Source organism: Muscardinus avellanarius (assembly GCF_963383645.1).
Source record: "Muscardinus avellanarius genome assembly, chromosome: 4".
Classification (NCBI taxonomy): domain Eukaryota; kingdom Metazoa; phylum Chordata; class Mammalia; order Rodentia; family Gliridae; genus Muscardinus; species Muscardinus avellanarius.
Genome location: NC_137789.1, coordinates 1,078,510 through 1,102,193, shown reverse-complemented (window position 1 = coordinate 1,102,193; position 23,684 = coordinate 1,078,510). Strand labels below are relative to the sequence as shown.

Below are 23,684 nucleotides of genomic sequence, written 5' to 3'. Positions count from 1 at the left end.
CAGTATTCTCCACATTTACCTGGGCTAGGAGATGCCACCCAGCCCTGCCAGGCCTGGCTCCGGGGCTGTGAGGATGGGGTGCCTTAGGCCATCAGCATGTTGGTCCTGGGTGGCTGTTTCCAACTTTGGTTTACAAATGGCACCCACTTGTAAACCCAGTACTTGACAGGCTGAGATAGGAGGGTCTCCTGTTTGAGGCCAACCTCAGCAGTACAGTGAGACTCAGCAACAGGCAAGACCCTGTTTCAAAACAAAAATAAAAAGGGCTGGGGATCCAGCTTACAAGTGCAATCCCCTGAATAAAAAATAAAAAAGAGACCAAAGGACAGGCGTGAGATTGCTCACCTGTCCCGCCCCTTATGTGGGCACTCAGATTCTAGGAGGTGCTCTGGCCTACTCCACTGGCCCCAGGTGTCCTCTTTAAACGAGGCATGTGCTGGCCGAGTGTCTGTCGAACATATGTGGGAAGCTGGGCTCCATCACCAGAACTGGGGTGCAAAAGACATCTTTGTAAAGCGGGGTACACTAGTGTTCCTGGGGTGCCACTGGCAGAGTTTCATATAAATGACATGTTTCCAGAGAAAGCTGCTCTGCCTGGTGCCTGGCCCCTTGGGCAGCCCTAAGTCCCAGGGACCTATGGGCCCGCAGCGGTGCACAGCTAGTGCGCAGGAATCTCAGTGCCTGTCACAGCTCTGCCACTGGCTGGCAGCACCCAATCTTCCGGGCCCAGCTCAGTGTCTGCAAAGTGCTGGGATGCCCCAGGGCTGTGGGCCCCAGCTGAGTGGTAGGGCCTCTCAGAGGGCCCATGCTAAAGGCTGCATACCCGCCCTGCCTGCTCTGACCCTGTTCCCTATAGGCGTTTGGGTTTGCCGCTCATGGCTTGGGATAACAGGAACCGACAAGGGGTTGGACAGGTGCTGCCTTGGGTAGCCACTGGCTGCCTCCCAGGTGCCAGGCACCATGCTGGAAACTGGTTCTCACCCTGGAGGATCTTGCCTGTCCCCCTCCCTGCAGCCTGAGAAGTGCAGACAGCCACCCTCGTTGGGAGGCCCTGATCAAGACAGGCTGCTGCTCTTGCAGGGCTGGGGAGGAGAAAGCGTGGGGCGCGCAGAGATGGGCAGGTGCAAGTTTCGTTGGAGCCACCACTGGGCCAGTTTTCAGGGGAAAGGAGAAGGCCTTGCCCCAGGGCTCTACACACCTGTGAAGCGACCCCCTGGGTGGCAGCTGGGCTGGGTGACACCACATGGTAAGAGAGAAGGGAGTACCCCAAGGCGGGAGGTGAGACTTAACCTAAATGGGGTGTCCTTGGGAGGACCTTGGGCTTTTGGGGTTCCAACAGTGTCGAGGGGCCCTCCAACACTAAACCATGCTCACACCTGGCCAGGTGGCCCCGGGGCACTTTTATAATAAATGTGGAACATGTCAACTTCATGAACACCTGTCTTAGTCTTGTTTTTGTAGCTCTTGGCCCAATGCTTGACTTAAATCAGGAACATGACTTAGATTAGGGAGGCATAAAAGTGGACAAATAGCTGAACATGGTGGCACACAATTGGAATCTCACCATTTGGGAGGCTGAAACAGGAGGATCGCAGGTTCGAAGCCAGCCTCAGCAACCTAGTGAGACCATTTTTAAGTAAGAAATAAGCCAGCAAAGTGAGGTGGCACACACTTGTCATCCCAGCACTCTGGAGGCTGAGACGGTTCACAGACAGCCTTGGCTACTTAAGGCACTCCTCAACTTAGTGAGACCCTGTTTCAAAATAAAGAATAAAAAATAGGGCAGGGGTTGTAACTCAGAGACCAAATGCCCCTGGTTCCATTCCCAGACTTGTAAAAAAAAAAAAAAAAAAAAAGAGTGTGATTGTGCACCCTTGTAATCCCAGCATTTGGGAGGCAGAAACCAGAGGATTGCAGCTTGCAGACAGCCTCAGCTACGTAGTGAGGCGCTCTGTAACTCAGTGAGACCCTGTTTCAAAAAAATAATTCTAGCCAGGCGTGGTGGCACACGCTTGTAATCCCAGCATTTGGGAGGCTGAGACCAGAGGATCATGGTTTGCGGACAGCCTCAGCTTAAGCCCTCTGCAACTTAGTGAGGTTTCAAAGATAAAGAATAGCCGGGTATGGTGGCGCACGCTTGTAATCCCAGAGCTTGGGAGGCTGAGACAGGAGGATCACACAGGTTCAAAGCCAGCCTCAGCTACTTAGTGACTCTCAGCAACTTAGTGAGACCCTGTTTCCAAATAAAAATATAAAATAGGTCTGGGAGTATAGCCTGGAGGTAGAAAGCCCCTAGATTCCAACCCCAGTACCACCAAAAAAAAAAATAAAAGAAAAAGAAGAAACAATAAGGCTGGGGGTATAGCTTGGTGGCAGAATGCCCCTGGGTTCTATCCCCAGTATCGCAAATAAATAAATAATCTAAAATAGGACTAGGGTGTAGCTCAGAGGTAAAATACCCCTGGGTTCCATTTCCAGTACCTAAAAAAAAAAAAGAGACTCAGGCTGGGGATATAACCTGGAGATAGGATGCCTCTGGGTTCGATCTCCAATACCACAAAAAGTTAGAGAAGGGGACAAATACTGTCAAGCATGGTAACACATGCTTACAGTCCCGGTACTCAGGAGGCCGAGACGAGGACTGCAGGTTCGTGGCCAGCCTCAGGAGCTTAAGCACTCTGCAACTTAGTGAGACCCTGCTTTATAAAATAAAATAGGGCTGGGGATGCGTAGCTCACATAGAATGCTCCTGGGCTCCATCCCCAGTACCACAGAGGAGGGGGAGGGGACAAGTATTGAGCCTGGCAGCATAAGGTGAGAGAGCCCGGGCTGACAGCCCTGTCCTGTCTCCCCCCCAAAAGAGCTGACCCTCTTGAATAAGCAACAGGTGGCCTGGGGCTCCACTGCAGCCTGCAAAAGGCCAGGTCTAGACATTACCAGCATTGAGACCCTCCAGTGCCAGGGGCAGACAAGTGCCAGCTCACTGCAACAGTGATTCTCTGGCAGGTGGGGTCAAGGTCCGTGTGAATGCAGGCAGCTGCCCAATGAGTTCCTGCTGGGTGCAGCCTTGGTGGTGGCCTGGAGCGACTGCCAGGCATGCAGGGAAGCTAGCAGCCCATCATCCCAACCCAAGTGACCGTGAACCTGCCAAGATGGAACCCTCAGAGTCTTCCGGCCCAAATTTCAGGGGCAGTGCTCCAGGTGCCCATCTCAGTATGTGGTCAAGTTTCAGCCGCTCAGCACTGTGAGACAGCATCTTTATTCCCACTTCGCAGACATAGAAATCACGGTGTGAACTGGAGTCAGGCAGGGCTTCTGACGAGCGGCAATGCCAGGGTCTAGTCAGACCAGCCATCAGCTGGCTGGAGTGGGAAGCCAGGGGAGGCAGACGGGATTAATGTTCCTCACATAGCCAGGTAGCAGATGGCACCATGGAAGCTGCCCCAAGCCACACGGGCAGGACCTCGGCCCAGGCTCGGGAGGATGGGGCAGAAGAAGGGAGAGTGCTGTATCCCAAGGTCTGTGTGGCCAGGGAGGGCTCTGGGGTGGTGCCCAGTACAAGGCCCTCAAAGTCCAATGGCCTGAGTCCTGGCCTGCAGTCATGGTACGGCTTTTCTCCTTGAGCTACACCCCCAGCCCTAGTGTGTGTGTGTGTGTGTGTGTGTGTGTGTGTGTGTGTGTGTGTGTGTGTGTAGTGCTGAGGATTGAACCCAGAGGCATTCTAATATCAAGCTACACCCCCCAGCCCAATTTTATTTTTTATTTGGAAACAGGGTCTAACTAGGTTGATGAGTCTCACTAAGTGCTGAGACTATCCTCGAACATGCAATCCTCCTGTCTCAGCCTCACATGTACTGGGATTACAGGCATGAGCCACCATACCTGGCTCTTTTTGTGTGTGTGTGGTACTGGGGATGGAACCCAGGGACATTCTGCCTCCGAGCTACATACTCAGCCCTATTTTTTATTCATTTTTTAATTAAATTTAATTAAAATTTTTTGCGGTACTGGGGATGGAACCCAAGGGCATTCTACCTCCAAGCTACACCCCCAACCCCATTTTTTATTCTTTATTTTGAAACAGGGTCTCAAGCCGGTGTGGTGACGCACGCCTGTAATCCCAGCGTTTGGGAGGCTGAGACAGGAGAATCATGCAGGTTTGAAGCCAGCCTCAGCTACTTAGTGAGGCTCTCAGCAACTTAGTGAGACCTTGTTTCCAAATAAAGTATACAATGGGTCTGGAAGTATAGCCCGGAGCTAGAAAAGTCCCTGCGTTCCACCTTCAGTACCACAAAAATAAAAAAGAAAAGAAACGGTCCCACTGAGCTGCAAAGGGCCTAAGTAGCAGCTGAGGCTGTCCGCGAACTATGATCCTCCTGTCTCAGCCTCCCAAATGCGGGATTACAAGCGGGCACCACCACACCCAACTTGACTCTTTTTTTATTTGAAAGTAGATCTGAGTTGCTGAGCCTAACTTTGAACCTGCAAGTCACCTATCTCAGATTCCCAAGTACTGAATTACAGACATGTGCCACTATGCCCAGCAATCGTCCTAGCCTTCTTGACCTGCTGGTCTATTAAGGAGGACATGCTGAAGAACTGAGTCCTGCAGAGGCCTGACGGGGAAGGGTCTCTTCAGGGCTGGGTTGCACCTGACCATGGGGAGGAGCTATGGCTGGAGGCTGGGTCTATAGTCTATGCTGCTGTCTGGCCCACCCTCCCGGCCCGGGAGCAGCCCCTTCACATACCCGCTGCTTGCCTGGTGCTGCCCAGCACGGAGGCAGGCCCAGTGGATAGAGCCCTGCTGTGCGGGCCCTCTGTAGCTCCTCCTTGGCTAGAAGAGCACGCCTGCTCGCTTCCTGGGGGCTGGGGTCTCCCTGCAGCAGGCCCAAACCACTGGCTTTACAGAGGGGAAGGGCGTCTGTGCAGACATTTGTCCTCCCCTCCCCTGCCCAGAGCTGTGAGGGGCAGTCCTGGCTCAGCCCCTGCGAGTTGCGTTTCGTGTCAGGGGCAGTGGGGACACTGGTGGGATGGAGAGAGGCCATGGTCCTTAGGGGAAGGGCAAGAGATGACTGGGTGGCCCAGGGGCCAGGAGGCCTGCTGGCCTTATCTGGATGGAGCCCGCGTGCTATTTTCTGCTGAGCTCCTGGGCCCGGCGGGTGGCTGCCTCCACGGCGCTCATGGTGGCTGCTCGCAGCCCGCCCTGCTCCAGGGCATGGAGCCCGTAGATGGTGGTGCCCGCCGGCGTGAGCACATCTGTTCGCAGCTGGGCCGGGTGCTGCCCCTCCTGCTGCAGCATCTTGGCAGTACCCTGAGGGGGACATGAAGGCTAGTGACTTGGGGGGCACGGCTAGGTTTCCCCAACCTTGGGCTGGGCTTTGTGAGCCCAATGACTCCCGGCCACTACAAGTGGTCCAATCCTGAACCTTCCCAGCATCCCCCGGGAGGTCCTCACTCACCAGCAAAGTCTGGGCAGCAATGCGGTGGGCTAGATGGCTGGGCATGCCCATCTTGATGGCCCCTTCAGCCAGGGCCTCAGAGAACATGCACACCTGAAACAGCAGCATGGGGGACCAGAGTCAAAGCTGACATCCTCCTGGACAATCACCCAACCTGGAGAAGGCACAGAACCTTCTGGAAGAAGGCCCGGAGCATGGGTGCCCAGGGGTGGGGCCGGCCTCGAAGGCCCAGCAAAGCACACAGTTCTGAGGGTGAGCAGAGCGTGCAGGTGGCCTAGGGGCCAGGCTTGAAGGTGAGGCTGTCAGGGAACGTGGGGGGCCTCCTTTTGCTCAGGGCTTCTCTGCTGGGGTGTGGGCAAGATGATACTCACAAAGGCCACGCCACTGCCACTGAGGCCAGTGTGGATGTCCACGTAGGCCTCAGGCACCTCCTCACACTGCCCACAGGCCTCCAGCAGGTTCTGCAGGAGCTTGGCTTCGTTGCTCCCAGCATGGCGACCCCGGGCCATCACCATGGCGCCCTCTTGGACCACACAGGGCAGGTTGGGTGAGACCCGCAGCACTCGTGTATTTGGGGGCAGCAACTGGCCAGAGAGAAGTCAGACTCAGGCAGCCTGTGGGATCGGCTCCAGTCTCCACATCCCGGGCACGGTATCGGGAGCGAGTGCCACCAACCCAGGTGGGCCTCCTGGCGACCTCTGTAGGCTGCTCGGAGGCTGTCTGCCACCCACGTCTGACCTAAGAGCCCAAGCCAGGGTCAAGGCCTCGCCCCAGGGCCACTCACCTCCTCCAGGGTGCTCAGGGAGACCCCAGCAGCCACAGACACCAAGACGTGCTCAGCGGTGACCGCAGGAGCCAGCTCTGCCAGGACGGCCGGGAGGACCTGGGGCTTGGTGGCAAGGAAGACAAGCGAGCACCCCTGCAGCACCTCTCTGTTGGAGTGGGTGGTCCGGCAACCCAGAGCCTGCACGCCAGGACACCAGGGCCAGGGGCTGTGTGAGAGGGGCGCCCTCCACACCACGACCGCCAGCACCCCACGGGTCCCCACAAGCCTCTTCCACTCTAAGTGTCGCAGCATGCCCGCTCTCAGTGCTCAAGAATCACTCGGCTGGCTCCGTTCCCCAGACCCGCTGAGCCCGCGCCCCTTCCAGGCTCCTCGTCCATCCCTGCCCACCCCAACGCACGAGGGAATGCACCTGCGTCTGCTTCTCCACGGCCTTGGCTTGCCCCCTGGCCTCTGCCTCCCTTTCCCCAGCTGCCCAGAGTCTTGAACCTGCAGCTAAATAAGCTATGCTTTCCGGACCCTGATGAGTCCCAGGCCTGAGCCACCTGGGCCCGCTCACCCGGAAGTGGCAGAGATTCCTGTCCGTTGGAGCGCTGGCCAGCACCTGCTGGGCTTCCACTTTGCCTGGAGAGACAGGCAAAGGCAGGGGGCCAGTGAGGAGTGGAAGAAATGGAACAGCCCACCTGGCCCATCTCAGGCGCAACCAAGCCCGGCTGAGCCCTGTAGGAACCCGGGGCTGGGGCATGTCCACCCAGGCCCGGCCCATCAGACCCATTCAATTCTACTTGGCAGTCACTGCCACCTCCTGATGCCGGATACTGGGGCCAGGGATCTGTCCAGTCCTGTAAGGGACAGACCCAGGGGCCCCAGCCTCCAGGGAAGAGATTGCTGCCTGAAGCACTCGGGTTTGTTGGCCGAGGGCAGAACACCAGAGGGAGGCCAGGCCTTGAGCTGGAGGGGCGCTATGTAGGTCTGAGGGCAGCTAAAAGAAGGCTCAGCAGGGCCTCAAGGGAAGAGCATGCTGGGACAAAGGAGGGGCTGAGTGCCCATGGGGTGAGAATCATTGCTTTTGTGGGGTACAGGAGGGGAAACTGGGCCACACTGCTGTAAGGCTGAATAGGAAGACCAAAGTATACACAAGCTGGGCGTGGTGGGCATACTTGTCATCCCAGCATTCGGGAGGCTGAGACCGGAGGATCGCGGTTCGCGGACAGCCTCAGCTACTTAGTGAGGCCCTCTGCAACTCAGTGAGACCAGGCTTCAAAATAAAGAATAAAAAATAGGGCAGGGGGTGTAGCTCGGAGATCAAATGCCCCTGGGTTCCATCCCCAGACCCGCAAAAAAAAAAAAAAAAAAACAAAGTACAGCCCTGGGAGGCAGGTCAACCACCAGGTTCTACAGGTGCAGACCTGCAGTAACTCCTTTCTGATTGATTGTGACCTCTCTGGACTTTGAAGTAATGGTGGAAGGCAAAGAGCCAAAGGTCATGAGCTCTCTACCAGTAAAGGCTTCTAGGCACTGTGCAGTGAGTTAGGACAGTAGTAATAGCCTGCTGTACACCGCCGTACTCAGCTGGGATTCTCTCCTCTCTCCCCCAGCAGACCTGACAGAATCTGGATACAACAGTGTCAGGACTCTGAGGTGCTACTGGCATCTAGTGAGGAGGGGTGGGGATGCCCTCCACCACTGGCACGCAAAGAAAAAAGCACCAGAGGTTCAGAAAGGACCACCTGACAAAGGCCAGGAGGACAGAGAGTTGACCACAGATGCGGCACTAGCCAACGCTGCCCAACAGAAACTTGGCTTGAGCACATAATGGAAGTATGATTGAAGATTTTTTTTTTTTTTTTGCGGGTCTGGGGGTGGAACCCAGGGGCATTCTACCTCCGAGCTACACCCCCTGCCAAATTTTTATTCTTTATTTTGAAACCGGGTCTCACTGAGTTGCAGAGGGCCTCACTGAGTAGCTGAGGCTGTCCCGAACCTCGATCCTCCGGTCTCAGCCTTCCGAATGCTGGGATGACAAGCGTGCGCCACCACGCCGGGCTAAGAAGGTACTTCTTACTTTGAGAAGGTAGGACGTTTCAAAACACACACGAAAATCTTTAAAAAGGGCTGGGGTGGAGCTTGGAAGTAAAATGCCTCTGGGTTCAATCCTCCCCCTCTCCCTCCCCCCTCCCTCCCTCTCTCTCTCTCTCTCTCTCTCTCTCTCTCTCACACACACACACACACACACACACACACACACACACACACACAGAGTAACTTGGGAAGATAATTAAATTTACACCCAATGTATACAAAGTGGTTTATGTTCAATATGTAATCAATATTAAAAAAGAAAAACTAAGACCCGTTACCTTTCTTGTTCTAAATCGTACAAATCCGAGAGGTCCTTTATTCTACTCACTCCTAGCCGGCTACTGTTCGGCCCAGCCCGCTTCGCGCGCGGCCCGAGCTCCCGGCCGCGCCCCGCAGGCCCACGCCCCGCACTGCGGCTCGGCGGCGCGCCCCTCCCGCCCGGCCCGGGCCCTCCCACAGGCGCCCCCACCAGGCCGGCCGCCCCACCTGCTCGGATGAGGCCTCGCGCGATGGCTTCGGCCATGCGGCCCGCGCCCACGAAGCCCACAGGCCCCCGGCCGCGCACAGCCTCCGCCGCCATCGCGCTCCCCAGGCACTGCGGGGCGCCGCGAGAGCGCCCCGCCCCCTGCTGCTCATTGGGCGGAGGGCTGCGCGGCCCCTCACCGCTCATTGGCGGAAACCGGGTGGGCGGGGCGTGCCTGGTGGGCGGGGCGTTCCGGGGCGGCCGAGAGGGGCGCGCGAGCACTGAGGTCTGTTCCCGCCGTGGGGTGGGTTCAGGGCCAGCTTGGGTACCGCAGACCTTCGTTTTCCGGAGGGGGGAGGTTGCGAAAGGTGGAGAGCTGGTTTCAGGCATGTTGTCTGTTTCATCCTGAGAAACCTGAGGCTGGAGTCACCCCGAAAGCAACGCAAGGGGCTTCTCACGCCGAACGCGTCAAACCATTCCAAGATGGGGATAGTGGGGATTCCAAAGAAACGCTAGACCCAGGCGCGGTGGCGCGCACCAGTAATCCCAGTACAGAACAGACTGAGACAGGAGGATCACAGGTTCAAGGCCAGTGGCCTCAGCGCTTTAGCAAGACCCAGAGCAATGTATTGTTGTAAAAAAGAAGGGGGACCCGGCGCGGTGGCGCACGCTTGTAATCCCCGCGCTTGGGAGGCGGAGACAGGAGGATCGCGCAGGTTCGAAGCCAACCGGCTGGCTTAAGAGACGCTGTTCCCAAATAAAAATATAAAATGGGTCTGGGAGTGTAGCCCGGAGGTAGAAGGGCTTCCAGGAACCCCAGTACCACCAAAAAAAAAAAAAAAAAAAAAAAAAAAAACAAGAAGAAGGTCGAGCCAGGCGTGGGGGCACACACTTGTAATCTCAGCATCTGGTAGCTGCTGAGACCAGAGGATCGTGGTTCATGGACAGCCTCAGCTACTTAGTGAGGCCCTCTGCAACTTAGTAAGACCCTGTATCAAAATAAAATAGGGCAGAGGGTGTAGCTCAGTGGTCCAATGCCCAGATTCCATCCCCAGACCCGCAAAGAGGGGGGGGGGGTAACCCAGGTGTGATGACACACACTTGTAATCTTAACACTTGGGAGGCCAAGACAAGAAGTGCTTGGGAGGCTGAGACAGGAGGGTCACAGGTTCGTGGCCAGCCTCAGCTACTTAATGAGGCTCTCTGCAACTCAGTGAGACCCTGTTTCAAAATAAAGAATAAAAAAATAGGGCTGGGAGCCTGGCGTGGTGGCGCACGCTTGTAATCCCCGCGCTTGGGAGGTGGAGACAGGAGAATCACGCTGGTTCTGAGCCAGCCTCGCTGGCTTAAGAGACCCTATTTCCACATAAAGTTCAAAAAATAGGTCTGGGCCGGGCGTGGTGGCGCACGCTTGTAATCCCCGCGCTTGGGAGGCAGAGACAGGAGGATCGTGCAGGTTCGAAGCCAGCCGCACGCGCTGGCTTAGGAGACCCTGTTTCCAAATAAAAATGTAAAAATAGGTCTGGGAGTCCAGAGGTAGAAGGGCTTCCAGAAACCCCAGTACCACAAAAAAAAAAAAAAAAAAAAATGTACTAACGTAGATGGGCGTGGTGGGCACGCTTGTAATCCCAGCATTCGGGAGGCTGAGACCGTAGGATCCCGGTTCGCAGACAGCCTCAGCTACTTAGTGAGGCCCTCCACAATTCAGTGAGACCCTGTTTCAAAATAAAGAACAAAAAATAGGGAAGGGGGTGTAGCTTGGAGGTCGAATGGCCCCGGGTTCCATCCCGAGACCCCCACACACACACACACAAAAAAAACTGCCCAAATAAGTGGAGCCGAGGACCAGGTAAGATTCTTGACCCTGCACTTAGTAAGTCACTGTCTGGAGACAAAGAGGCGCCACCTGGCTAAGGAATAAGTAGCTAGCCCACCGCCTTGGTGACACTGATGAGAAAGACGCCAATACAAAACCTAGTTAAAAGCTGGGTCCCAAAGGGCGGAGCTCCGTGTCCCGCTCCAGCATGCGGGTCAGCACGCTGCTCTTTCCTCCTCTTCTCTGTTTCCTCCTGATATTGTAATAAAGATTTATTAAAGCTGACTGAGCTGCCTGTTAGTTTTAATTCTTCTATTCAACAAACTAGTTGAATAAGAAAAAGAACCCCCACCATTTAAACTGTAACACTTGGGAGGTAGAGGTCTGTAGGTTCAATCCTTAGGATGAAGAATAAGTCAAATAAATAAAAGAGGATTGGAGTGTAGCTCGGAGACAGACCATCTCTGGCTTCAACCTTCAGTACCCCCCCCCCACACACACACGCATAAAAGAAAAAAGGGTTTTTTTGTGTGTGTGGGTCTGGGGATGGAACCCAGGGGCATTTGACCTCCGAGCTACACCCCCTGCCCTATTTTTTAATTCCTTATTTTGAAACCAGGTCTCACTAAGTTGCAGAGGTCCTCACTAAGTAGCTGAGGCTGTCATCGAACCGTGATCCTCTGGTCTCAGCCTCCCGAATGCTGGGATTACAAGCATGTGCCACCACACCCAGCTGGAAAAAAAGTTTTTAATGGAAGGAATTTAACAGGTAGAGGTCTTTTTGTTTTGTTTTATTTATTTATTTATTATTTATTTATTTATTTGGTGGTACTGGGGATGGAACCTGTGCTGGTATTGGGAAATTGCTCTGGTATTAATTTGCAAAATATAAAAAATAGAGCCTGAGTTCCTCTCTTTGCCCTTCATTCTAATGACTAACCTATAGTAAAATAGTAAAAGCCTTAGATAGAGCCGGGCATGGTGGCGCACGCCTGTAATCCCCGCACTTGGGAGGCTGAGACAGGAGGATCACACAGGTTTGAAGCCAGTCTCAGCTACCTAGTGAGGCTCTCAACAACTCAGTAAGACCCTGTTTCCAAATAAAATAGAAAATAGGTCTGGGAGTGTAGCCTGGAGATAGAAAGCCTCTGAGTTCCATCCCCAGCACCACACACACACACACACACACACACACACACACACACACACACAAGCTCTAGATAGCCGGATGGTGGTGCATGCTTGTAATCCCAGGAGGATGGCAGTTTGTAGCCAGCCTCAAATACTACTTAGTGAGGCCCTCTGCAACTCAGTGAAACCCTGTTTCAAAATAAAGAATAGCCGGGCGTGGTGGCGCACACTTGTAATCCCCATGTTTGGCAAGCGGAGACAAGAGGATCGGGCAGGTTCAAAGCCATCCTTGCTGGCTTAAGAGACCCTGTTTCCAAATAAAAATATAAAATAGGTCTGGAAGTGTAGCCCGGAGGTAGAAGGGTTTCCAGGAACCCCAGTACCACACACACACACACACACACACAGAGAGAGAGAGAGAGAGAGAGAGAGAGAGAGAGAGAGAGAGAAGCCCTGTTTCCAAATAAAATATAAACTAGGTCTGGGAGTGTAGCCCTATTTAGGGCTGGGGGTGCAGCTCGGAGGTGGAATGTCCCTGGGTTCCATCTCCAGTACTGATAAATAAATAAATAAATAAATAAATAAATAAATAAATAAAAGCCCTAGAGACAATTGACACCTTCAGCCCTAAAAACATATCGAAGCAATCAGTGCCTCTGTTTGCCTCCTCTCCTCTGTGACCTGGCCTGGGTATAGGAAAGGTAAACTCTGTGGGCTGCTTCAAAGCACCCTAGGTGATGAGCAACCAATACAGCGCCATAAAACAGAGGTGGGGATAAGGTAGATTATTGACCCTTGCACTTAGTAAGTGCGCTGTCTGGCGGCAAAGAGGCGCACCTGCCTAAGAAGAAATAAGTTACTAGCTCATTCCCTTGGTATGGCTGATAAAAAGACACTAATACAAAATCTAGTCAAAGGCTTGGAATGAAGAGGTCAGGGCTCCATTTTGGGCTCTTTAGCGTGCGGTTCAGCTGCTTTTTCTTCTCTATTTCCTACTGATTTTGTAATTAAGACTTGATAAAGCGGCACCAAGATGCTTATTAGTTTTAATTTTCCTATTTAGCAAATTTTAGTTGAATAAAAGAAAAAGAGCCCACAGTTTCATTTACAACCATAAGAGAACCCGGGGGGATTTTACCTCTGAGCTACACACCTGGCCCCCCTATTTTTTTTTTTTTTTTTGCGGGACTGGGGATGAAACCCAGGGGCATTCAACCTCCAAGCCACACCCCTGCCCTATTTTGTATTATTTATTTTGAAACAGGGTCTCACTAAGTTGTGAAGGGCCTCACTAAGTAGCTGAGGCTGTCCGAGAACCGTGATCCTCTGGTCTTAGCTTCCTGAATGCTGGGATTAAAAGCGTGCGCCACCATGCCCAGCTCCCATCTTTTATTCTATTTATTTATTTATTTATTTATTTATTTATATTTTTGGTGGTACTGGGGTTCCTGGAAGCCCTTCTACCTCCGGGCTACACTCCCAGACCTATTTTTACATTTTTATTTGGAAACAGGGTCTCCTAAACCAGCGCGTGCGGCTGGCTTTGAACCTGCGTGATCCTCCTGTCTCTGCCTCCCAAACTCGGGGATTACAAGCGTGCGCCACCACGCCCGGCTTATTCTTTATTTTAAAACTGGGTGGGAGCCGGGTGTGGTGGCCCAGGCTTGTAATCCCCGTGCTTGGGAGGCTGAGACAGTAGGATTACACGGGTTCGAAGCCAGCCTCAGCTACTTAGTGAGGCTCTCAGCAACGTAGCGAGACCCTGTTTCCAAATAAAAATATAAAATAGGTCTGAGAGTATAGCCTGGAGGTAGAAAGCCCCTGGGTTCCGCCCCCAGCACCACCAAAAAATAAAAACCAAAAAACTGGGTGGGTCTCATTGGGTTGCAAAGACCTTCACTAAGTAGCTGAGGCTGTCCAAGAACTAGGATCCTCCTGTCTCAGCCTCCCAAATACTAGAATTACAAGTGCATGCCACACACCCCGCCCTTTTTTATTTATTTATTTATTTATTTATTTATTTATTTATTTAATTGTGGGCCTGGGGATGGAATCCAGGGGCATTTGACCTCCAAGCTACACCCCCTGCCCTATTTTTTATTCTTTTTTTTTTTTTTTTTTGGTGGTGGTACTGGGTTTCCTGGAAGCCCTTTTACCTCCGGGCTACACTCCCAGACCTATTTTTACATTTTTATTTGGAAACAGGGTCTCCTAAGCCAGCGCGCGCGGCTGGTTTAGAACTGCGAACCTCCTGTCTCTGCCTCCCAAGCACGGGGATTACAAGCGTGCGCCACCACACCCAGCTTTATTTACTTATTATTTTATTATTATTTTGGTGTGTGGTACTGGGGGTGGAACCCAGGGACTTTCTACCTCCGGGCTATACTCCCAGGCTTATTTTATACTTTATTTGGAAACAGAGTCTCACTAAGTTGCTGAGAACCTTACCAAGTAGCTGAGGCTGGCTTGAACCTGTGTGATCCTCCTGTCTCAGCCTCCCAAGAGCTGGGATTACAAGCATGCGCCACCTCGCCTGGCTCCCTTTTTATTTTTTAAAAAGGCAAATGCTGGGTTTTGTGAGGCTGAGCATGCAGCACCTGGCTTGGCCGAACCTCCTTCTTTTGTGTGGGGGGCAAGGAGGTACTGGGGAGTAAACCTAGGAGCATTCTACCATCGAACTAGATACCCAGTTCTTTATTTTGTTTGTTTTGTGGTAGTGGGGGTGGAACCCAGGGGATTTTCTACCTCTGGGCTATACTCCCAGACCTATTTTATACTTTATTTGGAAACAGGTTCTAAGTTGCAGAAAGCCTAAGTAGCTGAGGCTGGCTTTGAACCTTTTCGATCCTCCTGTCTCAGCCTCCCAAGCGCTGGGATTATAAGTGTGTGCCACCACACTCAGCTTGTTTATTTTTTATTTTATTTATTTATTTTTGTGGTACTGGGGGTGTTACCCGGGGGCTTTTCTAGCTCCAGGCTATACTCCCAGGCCTATTTTATACTTTATTTGGAAATAGGGTCTCACTAAGTTGTTGAGAACCTCACTAAGTAGCTGAGGCTGGCTTCAAACCTGTGCGATCCTCCTGTCTCAACCTCCTAAACGCAGGGATTACAAGCGTGCGCCACCATACCTGGCTATTTTATTTTGGAACAGGGTCTTACTAGGTTGATGAGAGTCTTACTACTTGCTGAGGCTGTCCTCAAACTTGCAATCCTCCTGCTTCAGCCTCCCAAGGACTGGAATTACAGTACCTCAGGTATTTGTTAGTGACAGAATGCTAACCAGTACAGGGAATGCAGAATGAACGGTAGCATCCCCACAGCGAGCGGGAGGCGTCCAGCGAGGTGTGTCCACGGCAAGGGAGGCAGGCTGTGGTCTTTATATGAGAGCTTATGGAATTTGGTGTGGCCCAAGGCTCGTTCTTTCCAGTGGTTTGACAGCAGCCTAAGTCCCGTTTCTTGGGCTTGGGAATGTTCAGGGGCTCCCTGCAGCTGCCTGGTCACAAAGCAGTGAAGCCACTCTGATATTCAGACAGAACAGGGAAGGAAACGAGGGTAGATAGAGGTGGAGCCCTGCTCCGGCTCCTTCCCTGGATCCAGGAGGTCGGAGGACACCTAGTGGCTGCCCCTTGCCACGACCATGCAGAGCGGGCACCGACAGCTGCTGGACAGAGCCTCTGCCCAGGCTGTAAGGAAGGGGAGGCCAACCAGCAGGTCCAGGGGAAGCAGGTGTGGCCAGCTCAGGCCAAGCCCTCGGTGGGGGCGGCATCCTCAGTCCCTCCCTGAGTGCTGGACTCTGGCCAGAGGACAGGGCCTGCTGGGAGGCTGGGGTGGAGCTGCAGACATGAGCCAGAGAGAAGGTCACAGTAGAGGCTGGCTGGCTGTGTCAGTGTGAAGGACAGAGGTTGTGGACTGTCCAGCTAGGAGCCCAGGGTCCTGAAGGGAGGCCCCAGGCCTCAGGATGTGGGCGTGGACCATAGAGCAGGGTGGAAGACAGTGAGACGTGTGTCACATTTCTGGAAGCTGAGAGGCCGACCGTGCGGGAAGGTGACGGGGCTGAGGTATGGGAAACTATGACGCTCAGGGCGTCAGCTTGAGCAGCCAGGAGGCCCCTGGGCTGGGTCTGATTCTCTAAGGGAAGGAACAGGTAGAGACAGGCTCAGGGAGACTCTTCTGGCTGCATGCAGTGCTTGGCTTTGGCTGCAGGACTGGAGGCGGTCATAAGCTGAGCACTGGGGGATCGGTCCTCACGCTTTGCATGGGTATCAACGGTCACTTCTGCCCATAGGGACCCATGGCCGCTGCCCCCAGGGACAGTGGTGGCTTAGTCTGAAGGCTGGGGAGGCACGAGGGGCCTTAACCTCCAGCCCCGTGCCATTACTACAAGGATTAAAGCCAGTTGCCCTGGGTGAGTCGAACCTAAGCAGATGAAGGCCACAGCAGATGACCCAGAGGCGCAGTGAGTGGACAAAGCTCACAGTCCGTTCTGCCCGTCCCTGGCTATGGGCACCGCAGCTCCCCTGGGCCCCACACCACACTAATGGGGGGGACCCTGACACTCAGCCTCTCTGACATAGCTGTCTCCCCACTGGGAGGGCAGAGGTGAGAGTGCCCACCCCTCTGGTGGCCAGAGCTGACCTACCACAAGGCAGGCCTGGCCCAGCTCTCCTGGGGCCCCAAGAGTCTGCGCCACCCCATCACCAGCCTCCCCTCCAACTGAGACCGGCCCCATCCCCACAGGTCCTCAGGCCCAGGTCCTCTGGCTCCCAGGCAGGAGCTAGGCACCTGTGCCAGGGCTGGACTGGCAGGCCCCAGCGGGGCTGCTGGAGGGGTGCTCTGGCCTGCACTGCGGCCTGCTGACGGGCCACATCTGACCTGAGCTCCCGCAGCTCCCCACACCCTCGCCTCAGTCTGTGTCTGCACCTGGGGCCCACGGAGTTGCCGAGGCCTGACCTGTAGAAATGTCTTTATTGGCTGCCAGTGGCGGAACAGCAGACCTGAAGTGGATGCACTAGGCCAGGGCGGCGCGGAGGCCAGTGCTCGGCCAGCCCTGCCCTGGCTTCCCTGAGGACGAACGCACATAGGGCCCCTTGGCAGAGGGCGGAGACATGAACTGGGTTGCTGGGCCGCGTCCTTGACTCCTGATGAGGCTGAGGGGGTCGCTGGGCTCTGCCAGCTGAGCTGCACCCACTTCTTGGCCTCACTTCCGGGCCTGCTCATAGTTGTCTACGAACCAAGCACAGGTCTCCTTCACAGCTGTGGACAGACAGGTGAGGGCTGGGTATGCAGGGACCTGAAGAGGTGGGGACGTGGAGGCCCCTGGCACACAGGGCGCCGCCCCTCTGAGTGCCCCGCCTCCCAGCACTATGGCATCCTGGCTTGTCCAGAGCCAGTCTGCAGGGCAGCCCTCCTCCCAGAGGGAAGACGCAGCCACAGCAAGCAGGAGCTGGGGCAGTGGTGCGGGCGCCGAGGGAGGAACAGAGGACAGGGAGAGCTCACCCTGCTTGAAGGGCGTGAACCGGAAGTCGGGCAGGTAGGCCCGAAGCTTGCTGTTGCTGGCGGTCTTCTTGAACTGCCCGTCAGACTTGGTGGTATCAAACTGGGAGCTTTGGTCAAGGCCACGGAAGACGACACAACCCACCCATCCCACCCGGCCTCAAACCTCTGCCTCTGGGGAGCACCTAGCAGGGACAGTGGGCCCCTCTCCTACTGTTCCTGGGGTGAGTACCCCAGGGGACAAACTAGACCCCACTGCCCCACACGGGTAAGCCATAGTGCCCTCCACAGTGCCCAAGCCGGCTCCACTTCCGAGCCTCAGGATACGGTGATCTCTCCGCGGAAGCCCATGGCCTCTACCACGGCCTCTGCTGCCTCCTGGATAGAGACCTCATCCTCCTCACCCACTGTGGGGGCCACAGGCGGGGGCCAGATCAGGCTTCCTGCGCAGCCCCTCCCAGGCACTCCTGCTCCCACCCCCTGCCGGCCCTCAGAGAGACACAGGTCCTGCCCCGCTGTGGGGAGCCGGGCCTGCAGGGTGCCCACCTGAGAGGATGATGGGTTCCACCTCCCTGTACTCCCGCAGGACCCAGAGGAAGAGCCGGGCCAGGTCCTGGAGCAAAGACAGGCAGGTCAGAGCCCACCAGGGCACGCGGCTCAGCGGGCACAGCCAGGGCTCTCTGGCTAGGACGGGTAACCTGGCAGGCAGCCCTTTCTTCCTCTGTGCTCAGAGCGGCACCCAGGGCCTCCCAGGGGACAGGCACCCCCGGGGCCTGGGCAAGGGCCAGGCACCGCCCCACCTACTTCCCAGGCCCCCTTGTGCCGGCCCCTCCCGCACGCACCAGCGAGTAGATGAACTGCCGCCGCGGCTTCCCGGTACCCCACACGGTCAGCGCCGAGCCACTGCCTGCGGGGCGGGGCGGCGAGGGTCAGAGCGCTCGGCCGCTGCCGGGGCGCTGGCTGGCTGTGCCGGGGCATCCACACTCACTCTTGGCCAGGTGCACCTTGTGGATGAGGCCGGGCAGCACGTGGCCATCCTCGATACTGAAGTTGTCATGGGGCCCGAAGACGTTGGTGGGGATGACGGCCGTGAAGGTGCAGCCATGCTGCTGGAAGTAGGCCCTGCGGAAGCCCAGCGTCTCATCCCAGGGCACGCACGCCACGGGTGCCACCCTACCGCCCAGCACTAGCATCTTACAGGTGCCAACACGAGGCGAGGTACGACACGGCAGCCCACCCGGCCGGCCCCCTCTTCCCCCTCTCCCGGCTAGGCCCGGCCAGACAGCGAGGGAGGACCTGTTCTGCACGTCAATCATCCTCTTGGCGTAGGAGTACCCAAAATTGCTGCTGTGCGGCGGCCCGTTGTGGATCTAGCGGAGCAGGAGAGGGCAGGAGAGGCGCTGAGCCCCGACTTCCCAGCCCCGCCCCAGCCCCGCCCCCTCCAGAGGGTCTGCCCCCTCACCATCGTCTCATCAATGGGGTAGGTGGTCTTGTCCGGGAAGATACAGGTGGACAGGCAGGAAACCACCTTGCTGACGCCCACCTCAAAGGCGGTGTGCAGGACGTTGTCATTGATGTACACGTTCCTTCTCTGAGGGGTGGAGTGGGACAGATGAGGCCAGTCAGGAGCCCAGTCCTTGCCTGCTTGCCCAGGGACAAAGGTGGGCTCCCCTCCCTCAGGGCACTGCCTGCACTTTCCTTAACAGCTCCTGGGACAAGATGAGGTCTCCCAGCACTGGCTGCCAGGCCACTCCCCCCACACTCACAGAGGGGCCTGCAGGGCTGTAGCAGAGGGCCTTCTACTGACCCAAGCCAGAGGAGCTGGCCCAGCCCCCTTCCTGCCCCTCCCCAGGCCCCAGGGCCCTTCCCTCAATTGACAGGAGATGGCCAGGAACTTGGACTGGTTCTGCAGGATGGGCAATCTGCGAGGGAGGCTGACAGAAAAGGAGGCCCTGGATGACCGGGGGCCCCCCGGGCAGGTCAGGAGCCCGGGAGCTTCTGCTGGCCCAGCAGTGAGTCAGGCAGCCAGGCCCACCCCAGCAGGGGCAGGGTCTCGACTTTACATGCCCTCCCAAAGCCCACGGTGCAACCACATCTCCACCCTGAAGAGTAGTGGGCCTGCTCCAAGACGCTGGGCCAGCACTGCCCTGGAGCCCCAGGCGCTGGCAGTCCAGAGCACATAGGAGACAGGAGCCAGCCCAAGGGCAAGGCGAATGCTGGCTTCTTTCAGATTCCAGGAGGTCAACTGGACAGGTGTGTGTGCGTATGTGACTAGGGTTGAACACAGATATTCTACCTCTGACTTACACCCCTAGCCCTCTCTTATTTTTTTGTTTGAAAGAGCATCTCACCAAGTTGTGGAGGCCTCACATTGCTGAGGTGGGCCTCCGACCCGTGATTCTCCCATCTCAGCTTCCCAAGTACTGAGATTACAAGCACATGCCACCACGCCCAACTTCCACAGCTTTTCTATGGGATAAATGCCCCCTGACCCTCCTGCATTCCCCTTTGCCCCCAACTCCTTGGGAGTGCCCAGGGGCTGTGACAAGCCTCAATCCTCAGGGACTTCCTGGGGCTCGAACATGAACCCTGAGTGCACAAGTTCCCAGACAAATCTGGTCTTCTGGCTCCTAGAGCTTGCTGTCTCCCCCTCACCCCAACTTACCCAGAAGTCCAGGTTGTATTTGATATTCCGGAACAGGCCCCCCACCATTGCAGCAAGATGGATGACGTGTGTGGGCTGGATCTTCTGAAACAGGGCTTTCGTCTGTGCTGCATCTCTGGAGGAAGCCAGGCCGTCAGGTCCCAAGGGGGCCTGAGCAACCGGCACCCCAGGGTTGGGACAGTGGGGGCAGGAGCCAGATGCGGCCATTGCAGGAGGGGCAGCCAAGAACATGTTGGCCAAGCTCAGGGCCTAGCAGGCGGAGGGGCATGGGCTCAGGCGGATGTTTGCTCAGGGCACAGCAGCACACGGCGGCCACCTGGCAGGAAGGGCCCAGGTGCGTCTCTGGCCTGGAGTCATGGGGTGTGGGGGATGCTCTGGGGATGGTCTCAACTCACGTGAGGTCAGCATCCTTGGAAGAGACAAACACCCAGTCCTCTCCGGGCAGGCGGGCCCCGTCTTCCACCACCTTCTGTATGGCTCTGCCCACCAGCCCAGAGCCCCCTGTCACTAGGATGCGCATGGACCCCTGGGGCTCACCCATGTCGGCAGCACCTGGAGGGCCAAGTGGTGTGAGGCTGAGGCTCCTGTGCCACCCTTCTGTGTCCCCTCCTTGGAGCAACGGGCACAAGGGCAGACTCCAGGGGAGGACACGGGGGTTGCTTAGGAAGATCTCAGCGGCCGCCCTCACGCAAAACCCAGGAACTACAGACCGGCAAGAGGCGCGCCCGCAAAGGCAGCCCCGCACCTGGCGGGCTCAAGAGCCCTCGCGGGCCCGATTCCTCCAGGGCAGCCCGGCTGCTGTCAGCTCGAGGACCTGCGCTGGGAGCCGGGCACCTGCTTGGCCCCTGCAGGACGGCTGCCCTCGCCGCAGGGCCCCGCTGCTCTGCAGACCGGAGGGGCCCCGTCCCCCGCCCGGGCTCACCTGCGGCGGCTGCAGGCCGAGGTCGGGTCGGGGCAGCAGGCCGGAGCCGGAGCCGGAGCCGGAGCCGGAGCCGGAGCCGGAGCCGCCTGCGCTTCCGGACACGTGTCGCCGCGGCCGCCGGAGCCCGCGCCCCCTGCTGGCCACGCCGGGGGGGGGGGGGGGGGGGGGGGCGCCTCCCCCCGGCCTTTGGGCGGGTGCCACGGGCGCCCTGGCGCTGGGCGGAGCAGCACCTCAACTCCTCGTCCTGCAAGGCCTCGCACTGCCGTGGATGACCACACGTCCTCCACCGCAAGCCAGCAGCCCTGCTTGGCCACGGTGCGCTCTGATCTGGGCCATGCCCCTAACGTTCCTAGTCTCCTGGCAGGAGTTCACAGAAACCCATCCTTCTGTGCTTTTTGAGCTTTTGTCTGCAGCACACCCCCAGCCTTTACCTTTCTTTTTTTTGGAGGTACTGGGAATTGAACCTAGGGGCATTCTACCTCCTAGCTACACCCCCCAGCCCTATTTTGTATTCTTTATTTAGTGTCTCATTGAGTTGCAAAGAGCCTTACTGAGAACCCGAGGCAGGCCACGAACTGCAATCCTACTGTCTCAGCCTCCCAAATGCTGGGATTACAAGCGTGCACCAGCACACCCGGCTGCGAGGTGAGTCCTGATTGCAGAAATACTTAATGGAGAGGAAAAGCCTTCCTTTAATGATCAAGGAAATATAAACACTTCATGGTTACATAATGGTTTTGCGGGTGATAAGAAAACAAATTTAAAGCCAGGCATGGTGGCGCAGGCTTATAATCCCAGCATTCAGGAGGCTGAGACAGGAGGATTGTAGTTCGAGGACAACCTCAGCTACCACTTAGTGAGACCTTTTGCAACTCAGTGAGACCATTTCAAAATAATAAAGAATAAAAAATAGGACTGGGGGTGTAGTTTGGAGTTGAATGCCCCTGGGTTCCATTCCCAGTACCAAAAAAAAAAAAAAAAAAGGAAAAGAAATTTACCCCCTAGGTAACTCATTCAAGCCCCCTTTGAAATTTGCAGAGAATAGCACTTGTCCATTTCCTTAAATAAAACCTGAACAGAAGGTGTGTGTACACAGCTCCTGAGGACTGGAAGCTTGGCAAGGAGGGGTTCTAGGGCTCTCCTGCCCAAGGAGGGCACTGACCCAGGCCCCTCAACACCCCCAGGATGACCGATACCTGAGAGGCATTCTACCCATGGCCCTAGTGATCCGGATGACCCGAGGACCCTCCCTTTCCTGGGAACTGACCGATCCTTGGCCCCAGAGGTAGGGATGACCCCAGAACAGCCCCTGCCCCAGGAGATGACTGACCTGTGACCCTCAGTGCCTAAAGGGCGGGCCTTGTAGAACCAACTGGTTTAGTCAAAGGTCTTTGAGTCCCCTTTCCTAGAACATTTACTGAAAATGATTACAATGTGAATGGTTTCTTTTATGGTTCAGGAGAGTTCCTTGAAATACCAGCAAGGATACTGTGTCCATCCTAATCTACTACCTCAAACGCTTTGCTACTCTGCTCCCCTTTTTGGCACCAGTTACCTCTTCACAAGTCAGAAAGGAGTTCAGGTCTTCCCATACAGTCAGCAGATATTGAATAAAAACTATTTTCACATCTTTAATTGTTGCAGGAAAACTAGGTCCCCAGGACGGGAGTGGTGTCTTGACTTCAAGGACCCAGTTTTTGTAATGGTTTGAGATGTCGAGGTGGGTTCTTGTTCTTAGCTAGTTTAGAAAAAATAGCCAGAACTATACTACTGCAAGCTTAACCAAAATTTATTATTATAAAGGTAGAAAGAAGGGCTAGAACAATAAAGCACTGCTTTAGAGAAAAATGCAGTGGAGTGCCTTGAAGGTAAGACACTGAAGTCTCTGAACACGTAGCATTTTTAATAAGAATTTATTATCTCCTTTCTCCCATCCTGCTTAGCCAATAGTCCTTTTTTCCCACCAAAAGCAGATACAGGCTCACCAGCATCTCTGCTGTGTAAGCCTTCCCTCACAGGGACAGATAAATCTGATCAAAATGTGCTATTCGGTTAACGAGGTCAGCGGGCTGCATGGAAGAAGCCCACTTTGTCTTTTAGTTTTAAAACCTTCCTTGTCCACCTGTGTCCTTTGGTGAATTCTTAGTCTTTCCCTATCTCTGTCTGCTAAAAAGTTATTATGTTTTTTTGGTGTTACTGGGGGTGGAACCCAGAGGCTTTCTACCTCCAGGCTATACTCCAGACCTTTTTTATATTTTATTTAGAAACAGGGTCTCACTAGGTTGCTGAAAGCCTCACTAAGTAGCTGAGGCTGGCTTCGAACCCGTGCGATCCTCCTGTCTCAGCCTCCTAAGCGCGGGGATTACAAGCCTGCGCCACCATGGCTTGCTTATTATGTTTAAAAACTTGTCTTACAATAAAGAAAAGAAAGACACAGGAATATAGTCTTTTTTTGTGGTACGGGATGGAACCCAGGGACATTCAACCTCCAAGCTACGCCCCCTACCCTATTTTTTTAATTCTTTATTTTGAAACAGGGTCTCAACAAGTTGCGGAGGGTCTCACTAAATAGTTAAGGCTGTCCACGAACCACGAACCTCTGGTATCAGCCTTCCGAATGGTGGGATTACAAGCATGCACCACCATGCCTGGTGTATAATTAGTAATTGATATTGGGTTAATATAGCTTGCTTTTTCATCTTTAAATTTAACCTAAACTATAACTCTTCCCCTAACTGTAGGCATTTGTGTTTTTTTAACATTTAGTATTTATCTGGGCTAGCAGCCAACTCTTAGCTGACCAAGGTCAGTCCTGGCTGCAGATCTTGGCTGACAGTTTAGAGGCAGAGAAACCAATTTTATTGTT

The 23,684-nt window shown here is 55.1% G+C and overlaps 2 protein-coding genes across 2 annotated transcripts; both read right to left on the bottom strand.

The window, feature by feature from the left end:
* Positions 1-5,128: 5,128 nt before the first annotated feature.
* On the bottom strand, positions 5,129-8,905 carry PYCR3 (pyrroline-5-carboxylate reductase 3; the record flags this gene model as incomplete). The annotated part of the gene is made up of 6 exons (XM_080693648.1): positions 5,129-5,311; positions 5,460-5,552; positions 5,831-6,043; positions 6,244-6,423; positions 6,803-6,867; positions 8,812-8,905. The coding sequence occupies 6 exons, from the start codon at positions 8,903-8,905 to the stop codon at positions 5,129-5,131; spliced, it is 828 nt and encodes a 275-aa protein (XP_080549774.1).
* Positions 8,906-16,935: 8,030 nt separating this feature from the next.
* Positions 16,936-20,437, bottom strand: GFUS (GDP-L-fucose synthase; the record flags this gene model as incomplete). The annotated part of the gene is made up of 10 exons (XM_080693954.1): positions 16,936-16,991; positions 17,235-17,334; positions 17,559-17,638; positions 17,778-17,844; positions 18,074-18,138; positions 18,220-18,353; positions 18,528-18,601; positions 18,694-18,822; positions 19,897-20,011; positions 20,292-20,437. The coding sequence occupies 10 exons, from the start codon at positions 20,435-20,437 to the stop codon at positions 16,936-16,938; spliced, it is 966 nt and encodes a 321-aa protein (XP_080550080.1).
* Between the last annotated feature and the right edge of the window lie 3,247 nt (positions 20,438-23,684).